Genomic DNA, 10,002 nt, shown 5'->3' with positions numbered 1-10,002 from the left:
AAGCCACGTGGCTTGATTAATAGGAACGAATAAAATTGTCAAATCCAACTCTAAACTATAGACAACATTAAGCCTCCAACAAAATATTTTTTTATTTTCTGATGTTTGGTTGTCGTAAAATATTTATCAATAAAAAATATATTAAAATTTAACAAAAATAATTTATTCATAAATTTTTGACAAATTATTTTATATGAACTTATCCTTTGTCAAACACTGACAAAGTAAAAATAAATAAAAGAATATTTTATCTTAAAAAAATAATAATTTTCAAAAATAATATTTTATGTCGGAACAAACGGAGCCTTAAGGGAAAAAAAAAAAAAAAATTTGTTCGAAGGCCGATTATATCCATTTTCAAACAATTAATTATAAAAGTCCTATCACATGTAAGGAATTGAATAGTCATTCCGTTTAATCCTAGAAAAATTAGCAAAAAGAATCGAATATAAACTTGCCATTTGGCGACTTTTATGAAATGGACTTCCAATAGAAGTCCGAGTGTTTACAATCCGTTGGGCCAAACTGAATATAACTTGGATTGCTGGTTGAAGCCATACCAGATGCGGCTCCAGCAACATATATATATATATATATATGTATGTAAGTATATATATATATTCCTGGCAAGTAAGATGTATGCATTAATGATGTAAGAAATGTACAAAAGAGAGATGAAGCCCATATATAGCCAATGAACTCAGGTGAGTACCATTTGAGGCATGAGTCTTAATAAGCTAAAAATCCTACACCACCTTATTGAGCTAAAATGTTTTACAACGGACTCAGGCGAGTGCCAACTCTTCGACAACCTCTGCAATGTGTTCCTCTTGCTGAATGCTCCTAACCCAGTTTGCGTTAATGTGAACCCGCTCAATGCTCTGCTTCAAAGTCCTAGCAATTGATTTATTAGTACGGCTTGCAAAAAACTCCTCCACTTCTTTCACCTTCTCGTAGGAAGAAAACTAAAAGAGAAGAAGAAAAGCATGGGTGAGCAACTGATCACATATAAATTAAGCATAGACAGTAATCATAGAAGAGAAATAGAGATTTGAGGAACTAAGAATGTAGAGAGAGAGAGAGAGAGAGAGAGAGAGAGAGAAAGACCGGTGAGACAGTTGCGCTGACAAATCGGGTTATTAGAAATCCAGATCCATATGTTTTTGAGATGTGATCCCAATTGTCCTGCATCCAATCAATTAATGGGAGAAACCATGCATCAGAAAATAAGGTTGTACTTTCTTTCTTTCACTGCAGTGTCCCTTAAAATGGACTGTTTATGTAAGTAAATAAGGACACAACTGGTTTTTGCTAATGCTAGGGTTGACACACCAGGATTGAATGCCACATGGAAGTCACTAGTATATCTTTTGTGTTTGTGTTCATTACACGTGGCATGAAGGACAAGTACACACTAATCACACCGTTGCACACCTTGCCTCTATTTAAGCCAATTTGTCAGGTATATAAAGAAAAGTAGGACTAAGAAAGAAAAGTAACTTAAAATAAATACAAACTTTAGGTGCCTTCTTGTTTAACTTCCACATGATCAGCTTAGCTCGAGCCTCTAGCTATTCAAAGTAAGTCACTAGACCTACTCCAAATTTGAAATATCAGTCAAAAGAACCTGTCAACCTAGAGAAGAAAGGTGCACGGCCTCTCCTTACGCAAACCATTTTTTGTAATACACTTGAACTCACAAAACTTAGTCGCAACTTCCTATGTCATCCACCATGAGCATGAGAATGATTTGACGGGTATTTCAGAGTATTGTCTTCTCAAGACTAAAGATTGTTATAGCTTAGTTACAATTAGGATTTTGTCCTTAAACAATGGTCATAATTCTTAATTAACAATATCCATGCTCATCTTTTGCAAGACAACAAAATGAATGAGTACCTTCAGCCACCTCCAAGTTGCATCACGCCCTTCCCAACTAACAGCAAGTCCAAAAACAACGTCTTGGCTTCGAACCTTTAATAAAGAAAGAAACAAACTTAGCCCCTTCAAGCTTCAATTATGGCCCATCAGTTTCAAAAGATTGATGACTTCAGTGAACAAACCAAAATGGAGTTACCTCAGAAGACAGCAAAAAGTTGAGAACTTCAAGAATAATATCTGGATCCGGACAAGATGCTAACGAACCTACAAGTCATAAAAAGGTATCTAGTTGTAGTTAACTTGATATATTAAGATGTTTTGCATCACTTCTATAAATAAATTGTTTTTACCTAGAATTCTTGTTTTTTCCTGGCTCAGGTCAGTCTGTCTATAAACTCTCAACAGAGATTCATAACCCGATCTATTCGATTTGCTGACTTTTTGCATCACTGCCACATATGCTGCCTGCAGAATGAATGTCCATAAGACACGTAACTAGGTAACTGTAATAAAACAATAGATTAACTGATTATCAACCTTTCTCAAGTCAGGAGGGAGAAGAGGTGAATTTCTGTCCTCCAAGAATGCATTAAAACGCCTAATCGCTTCATTTTGTGTAACATCATGTCCAAACTCAGCCAGAGCAGTCAATACCTCCCCTCTCAACAAGGCATCTGAATGGCTTTCACCTGGTTTAGAATCCCAGCCAAGTTTTCTGTAAAGAAACTCAAAAGCACCATAAATAAATAAATAAATAATCATGAAGAATAAGAAATTAAGATAGGATTTTTGCTTTGGAACTTTGAAAAACACTCGCTCTTTGGGTCCAAGATACATATTAGATCATTGAGTTTAGCATACCCGCTGCAAGTTCTAAGATTGAAAAGCAAAGTCTCACGAAAGAAATAATTACATGAACTTTATATAACTTACAGCTTTTGATATAAATGTTATGAATCTCATAGTAGATTGTTTGTTACATCATATTATGGACTTTGTAGTAGGTGCAAATAAAATTGTTCATCTTTTTTATTTTATTTTCTGATAAAAATAATACACAAGCACTCATATTGCCAACTGCGCTTCGAACTTGCACCTAAACCTGAGGATGGCAGTAAATTCCATTCAAGCTAACATATGCTGTTGTGTAATTACTCATAATTTATAAATGACATTGCCAACTTTCTAAAATGAATTAAAGTGATAGACATGTTTCTTTTCATTTCTAAATGGAAGGAGGTCATATTCTATGACGTCTTTAGCTCTAGTGGATTCTCCTTGTCCTTTACTGTATGGAAGTTTGAAGGTTTGAGTCCCCATTGAGGCCACGGAGAGTGTGTGTGTGTGTGTGCACGCTTACCAAAACTAAAGGAAATCTAGTTGGAAGCATAGAAACTTTATCTTATTACTTCCAATATATTAGAGTAGCTAGGCTTCCAATTCACTGAAATTGCCTTAGTATTAGTATAGATGCCGCAATCTTCAATTTTGCATCTAATACGTCATTCTTCATAATAAGTTAATAACATATAAAATGATGTTGTAATGGTCAATGAAATAGTATGATCTTGTAATGGTCAATGGAACCATACTATTTCATTTTCTCTAGTAGTCAGTTCCTATAGTGGTTACTTCACATAACCATTCTCATATATATGTGTGTGCATCCTCGCGTGCACACACGTATTTCCCTAATCAAACGTGATAAGCTGATTTAGGGATATTGATTGATGTTGCAAAATTATTAGGCAGAGCAGCATTATATAGTTTTTACCAAGCTACTTACTCAGCAGAATACTGGAAAAGGCTAATGAAAAATTGCTTAATGTTATCCAACAATTCAGGTGTGGCATCAGCGGCAATTCTTGCAACTTTAGAACTTATCTGTGAAAACAGAAAATGGGTTAGGAACTTAGGACCTAAAGCATGCTGAAGCAAAACAAATCAGTATATGATGGCGAACATACAGTAATCAAGTTAGACAGAACAGTATAATCAAGTTCCTCCCTGTATGCACTCATCAAGGTGAGCAAAGAGGCCAAAGAATGTTGGCAAGCCATGCTCAAGGCAAAAGAATCATCCAAAATGCCTGTCAGGAAGAATGACTCAAATGTTAGTTTCTTTCTTTCTTTCTCTCTCTCTTTAAGACCGTTAAAAAGATAGAAGTTCAAAACATATCCAAATAACCAAATCTATCTATTGCAGACAAGCATTTGCTCTCAATTGCACATCTCAGCCTGCCTGCCAAGTCCTCGTCATATTTCACCCGGTAGAATCCTGCCTGCTCTACATTAATTTTTATCCAAGCACATTCCTCTATATCAACACTTCCAGATTTTTCTTCCAATAGAAAATTCTTGAGAACATCATACGAGCCACAACATAAGGCTATTGGAACGATCCATTGCCCATCCCCATGCGAACCACTCGACAAAAATTGCGACTGCCATTAGTTAAATACATAAATTGTTAGAATTTTCTTTAGGTACTAATATCATAAAAAAGAAATATAAAAATGAGTAATAGATGACTGCGCATTCCGGTCAAGAGATGTAGCATTAAAAGTTCTGACAATTATAAATCAATGGTTGCACGAATTCAGTAGTGAGAGAACCTGCTCAAACTCCAAGCGTTGAGCTTTGACTTTAACAGTGACAACTGGGTAGCCTTTTTGCTTTGTCCACGAATTCATTAACTTGTTCACAGGTTCACCAGATTCCTCCTCAAGGACAGTCCATAAGTCTTCTGTCTTTGCATTTGAGCAAGCATATTTTTTTATGTATGAAGCAAGTGCCCTCTAATTCCATGAAGCAGCCACATTATATATACATATATAAACCGTGTTAATTGTCAAATAAAAACAATTAATAAAAATAAACAACTGGACTATAAGATGCAAATAAAATGTAGGTTAAGATATTCAAATAATAGCAGAAGCATAATTAATAATCAGTACATGATAGTTTAATGCACAAAGCTTTGGATGCAAGGACACAACCATAGAGTCAATAGTTTCCAAAGTAAGTGTATGGGTACATAAAAATAGAACTGAAAAGAAAAGTGCATGTGAAAAAAAATGAAATAATACGGAATCGTAAATCGATTTAACTTGTCTAAGTTCAATGGAATTATAAATAAAATAGGGGCAATAATATCAATGTCATGTCTAAGCATGATCCCTTGCCTTGCCATACTACATCCTATATTACTATCACTTCAACAAAGGGTACCTTGGTTAACATTATATGCATGTCTTCTGCAAAATCCCATCTATAAAAATATGAATTTCAGAAATCAAGGATACCTGGAATAAACACCCAGACTGAAAAAGAAAGAGACTTATTTTTGCATACATGCACATATACTCAATTTTGCTATCAGTGTTCTAGTCTAAGATTTCCATCGCATCTCTACATCAGGGTTTTGTGGATACCTTGCTCTATGAAGTGGAAATCAATCACTGAAGAAGAGAAGTGGATTGCTGGGGCAGCGATCGCACTCAAGTGGATTGCAGAGGGCTACTGATTTTGAAGGCACTAGAATATACATTGCCTAAGAACTCGGTGCATCAGAGGTAAACCAAGGTGTAATTCCCAAGGGTAACGGGTGGGCGCTTGCCCATTTACCCAAAAGCTCGAACTACCCAAGCGTAACAAGTGGGCGCTTGCCCATTTATCCAAAAACTCGAACTATTGGGTAGTGCTGCATACCCACTCATTTATACACACTTCAACCCATGCAACGCCCTCATTGCGGTCGGACCACCCTGCCTACCCGGAGGCAGACCCGGACGCTTGGCGTGACACCGGATTAAGACTATGATACCAATTGTAACGGGTGGGCGCTTGCCCATTTACCCAAAAGTTCGAACTATTGGATATTGCTGCATACCTACCCATTTATACACACTTCAACCCCCATCCAAATCCGATGTGGGACAAATTTCACTTGTAACACCAAGGCACTAGGATATGGGCTCATGGGTATTATTTTATAGCTTTGTTTTGATTAATTTGTAGTGAATGTGTGATCTTATAATCTGAGGCAACCCAAACTAACTCAATCTGAAAATATTAAGAAAAGAAATTGAAAGATCTATTCATCCACGCTACGTCTGTGTTTAAAATCCTCTAATGGGTTCTGCCTACACCACTCTCAAAATTCACTAAAATTTGATTTAGATTTTCTTCGTTCTTTATCCAAGAATACACACATAATACCTAGGTAATAAAGTCATTTTAGGTGTTTCAGTTTGCTTCTGAAACAGGAAGAAAGAAAATTCGGTACAATAAGGATTGTTCCAACGCATATTCAGCTGGAAAAAAAATCAATTTTAAGAGCAAATATACCCATGTATGAGCATGTGTATATCTATATAATGAGAAAAGGATCCAACAGAGGAGAAAAGTCAAAGCAATAAACCAAGGACCAAGCAGAAAGCATTAAAAACTAAAGAGAAGTGGCAAAGAGCAAAAACTTAAGGACCAACCTGAAAAGATTCAGGACCAAGATAGTTTTGCAGCATCCGGATCACAGATGCACCTTTTTTGTAGCTAATCGCATCAAATATTTCATCGATCTCCCGTGCATGATTTATCTCAACCTGAAAGAAGGTATGCTTGGTTGAAGTATTCAAATATACATCACTCGGAAGCAGATATTAGAAGCAATAGCACTGCATTCCAGAGGCAGACAACGTAATTCCGACATAAAATTGACCACCCTATTTACCTCAATCGGATGTGATTCTGCGAGCCCGTCCAACCGAAGACCCTCGGCAATTTCAACAAGAAACTGGATCCAAATTTTCCATTCTGGGAACAAGCTATCGATTGCTAAATAGCTTACCTGAACACAAGCAGGTCATTTTTATATCATATACCACCATGTAGTATTTAAGTAATAAATATACATGCAAACTGAAGTGAAGTACCCATGTTGCAAATCCCTCATTCAGCCATAGATTAGTCCACCAGTCCATGGTCACAAGGTTGCCAAACCACTGGTGTGCAAGTTCATGGGCTACAACAGTGGCAACCTAAATAGAACCAATTGAAACAATACAAATTACATGAATGTCTGATAAAACAATATCAGATCCAGGTCAAAATATCATCACAAATCAGATAAAACTTTCAGTATATGGACAATACCCTTTGCTTGTTAGCAGCAGCAGAGTGTTTATCATCATAGAGCAAAGCTGTCTCACGGTATGTAACTAGACCATAATTCTCCATGGCCCCAGCGGCAAAATCAGGGATTGCCATCATATCCAATTTGGGTAACGAATATGGAACGGCAAAATATCTGCATGACTTGAGATGGTTAATCAGATAACACACCTCGAAAAAAATCACGAAAGCATCTAAAGAGAAAATATAATAGATTTGCAAGTAAGAACAACGAAAAATATGTTGCAAAATTAGCAATTACATTCAGAAATGTTCATTTGATGTGAATGTGGCAGTTTACAACATGAAGTCTATATCTAATGGATAATAATAATTGCAGCATAAAGAGAGAGATAAACACACTCTTTGTATAAATCAAGTGTCTTGACAGCAACATCTAAAGCGAACTTCCCTTGTTTTGCCTTGCCAACTTGGCAGTATACTCGAACTGGAATCCCTGTGTAGCAGGAAAATAAAACCGTTAAAAACACACAGGATTTGTACTGAGTAATAACATTGAGAAAATTGACAGAAATGGTGTATGATGATACCATCAGATGTATGATCTTCCACATAATCAAATAAACCAATGACAACAGCAACCAAATATGTAGACATGATTGGTGATTCCTGATAGTGAATTGTCTTGAGATCGCCATCCACCTTTTCTTCTGTGACTGGCATGTTGGAAAGGGCTACTAAATCAGATGGCACCTCCAGTGTGACCTTGAATGTGGCCTGAACACCAAAGTGTTGGGTGAAAACGAAAGGTTAAACCAAAACCTTTAATTCTTAAAAGACTTGAAAGAGCAACTGTGCATACCTAAGTCACAACTCCATCTATATACATAACCTTATGCATATGTATCTTTATGTTCAACAAAATTATTTGCTTCATGATCTAAATTTAACAAATATGAAACGCATCTTTATCAAATCGAATGAGGGGTTCTCTTACTAAAACTGTGTTGTTGTAAAATTCATTTTTTTTCTTGAAAATTCTATATGAATTCTATTTAGACATTCTTTTTTTGGTTCCCAATATCAAGGAAATGAAAAAAAAGTATCACATGTTTCAACAGCTCAATAAATTCGGCTTATATTGTTAATAAATTTCTTAAATAAAATACATTAATTGTAACAGTTCAATAAATTCTGCTTATATTGTTAATAAATTTCTTAAAGAAAATACATTGTACTTATATTAACACACGCAAACGTGCATGCGAGTGAGAAAGCGAGGGCGAGGGCGAGGGCGCGCACACACACGCACAGAGACGATGGCAACACCTTACAAGCAGGTTCATCCCAACACGGAAAGCAGCGTCTGGCATCAGCTGGCTCAAACTGCGTTACTGCCATGTTCTTCTTCTCCCCATTATGTTCATACTTACTAAAAAAGAATGATAGCAACTTAGATTAAAATCCAAAAAGAAAAATTATTAGAAAGATAATTATAATAAATACATACAATCTATTTGGCTTATTAAAAACAGTGAAAAGCAAACAAAAAAAAAAAAAAAAAAAAAACATAAAATTTTAAATCGCATACTTGTCGAAAGCATAATGTGAAGGGAATCAAACACAACACCTCCTAACCAACTCTTGCACCCCTTGGGGATAGAACCCAAAAACTTGTCGAAAGCATAATGTGACATAGAACAGAAATGTGTTTCTAAGTTAGAGAAAGAAAGACTGAAAACAAAAAGATTTGAACAAATTTAGCAAATATCATAAAGTAGAATAGATTTAGAACAGCTAGAGAACCTTCTGTAATCAACAATTTTGATAAAACGATATAAATTTAGTGTGTTAGATAGAACAAATAATTATGGAAGATTCAACGAATATTAGAAGTTCAGAGGTTAAAGAAAAAGGTTGAGAGATAAACACGCAACACACTGGAAAGATAAAACATATATATACACAAACATCCATATATGTATGCATGTACAATGAGTACCTTCTGTAGAAACCTTTCATTTTCTCACTTAGGGCTCCTTCAAAAGCAATATACAAAACCCCAACTCCATGCGGAAGACTCTCAGCAAATTCGGCCACCATAATCTCATCTTCTTCAAACATTTCAAACTCCAAAGCCTCCAATACCTTCAAAAAAAAAAAAAAAAAATTTGCATTGATTCACATCAAAAACATTTAAAAGATCAACGAAACCTAGGATTATCGGGCGATACCTTGGAATCATTTTGGGATTTGAATCGGACGGAGGTGCGGTCGACGGTGAGGTCGGCGGCATTGAACACGATGTATTTGGTGTCGGCGACAACGTCGACGGAGATTTGAACGGTGCCGGTGAATTTGCAGGTGATGAGGTCTGGTTTGAGATTGAGATCGTAACGTTTGGGGATTGCGAATCCGGGGAGTCTCGGTTGGCCTCTGAAGTCTGAACTGCTCGTACTCTTCTTTTCTTTTTTATCTTTTCTTTTTTTAACCTGACAAAGCCAAACGGCACTTACAACCAAAAGTAACACAACTATCACCAACTGATAGAAAAGGAAACTTATGGAAGACGCTTCCCAACCCTGACCACCCGATACAAAAAGTATGAAACTCTCGTACTTCGTCATGTTGAAGTTTTTCTCTAACTATGTGTGTGTGTTTATGCGCCAGCGTTGAAATTTATATAGATCGCTCTAGTGACCAAATGTTACGCAACCATTTACGCTAAGTTTATTTTTTTCTCACACATTTTATCTTACAGTAAAAGTTAATTATTCTACGTAGAATATTGCGCAACCTAACAGAACAAAAAAAGTACGTAGAACTAGTATTATTATATTGACTATTCAGCAGCTCAATTTATCAAGAAAATAGTGTAAAAAAAAATTATCAAGAAAATAATTTTGAACAAAAAAAATTAGAAAACATGTGAAGTTTTGTTACAAGAGATAAGGATTTTCTTATATCATGTGATATTATTAAAAATATA

The 10,002-nt window shown here is 35.8% G+C and overlaps 1 protein-coding gene across 1 annotated transcript; it reads right to left on the bottom strand.

Moving 5' to 3' along the window:
- Positions 1-620: 620 nt before the first annotated feature.
- LOC132284072 (aminopeptidase M1-like) lies at positions 621-9,658 on the bottom strand. The gene is made up of 19 exons (XM_059786133.1): positions 9,248-9,658; positions 9,016-9,161; positions 8,343-8,445; positions 7,604-7,790; positions 7,416-7,509; positions 7,035-7,188; positions 6,815-6,919; positions 6,613-6,729; positions 6,371-6,484; positions 4,496-4,678; positions 4,069-4,324; positions 3,849-3,970; positions 3,668-3,765; positions 2,419-2,596; positions 2,232-2,346; positions 2,078-2,145; positions 1,900-1,974; positions 1,108-1,185; positions 621-965 (listed from the first exon to the last, which is right to left on the bottom strand). Exons 1-19 carry the CDS (start codon positions 9,638-9,640, stop codon positions 786-788), a joined length of 2,766 nt encoding a protein of 921 aa, XP_059642116.1. The 5' UTR covers positions 9,641-9,658; the 3' UTR covers positions 621-785.
- Positions 9,659-10,002: the final 344 nt, after the last annotated feature.

This window comes from Cornus florida, unplaced genomic scaffold (genome assembly GCF_030987335.1).
Source record: "Cornus florida cultivar Cherokee Brave unplaced genomic scaffold, ASM3098733v1 CherokeeBrave_3.0.0_Hap2_Chr11, whole genome shotgun sequence".
Taxonomy (NCBI): domain Eukaryota; kingdom Viridiplantae; phylum Streptophyta; class Magnoliopsida; order Cornales; family Cornaceae; genus Cornus; species Cornus florida.
This window is presented reverse-complemented; position numbering and strand designations above follow the sequence as displayed.

Coding starts and splice junctions, on each gene's coding strand:
- LOC132284072 (XM_059786133.1), bottom strand. CDS start 9,640: ATGACGAAGTACGAGAGTTTCATACTTTTTGTATCGGGTGGTCAGGGT. Junction 9,162..9,247: donor AATCCCAAAATGATTCCAAG/GTATCGCCCGAT, acceptor TTTTTTTTGAAG/GTATTGGAGGCTTTGGAGTT. Junction 2,347..2,418: donor TCCCTCCTGACTTGAGAAAG/GTTGATAATCAG, acceptor TTCATTCTGCAG/GCAGCATATGTGGCAGTGAT.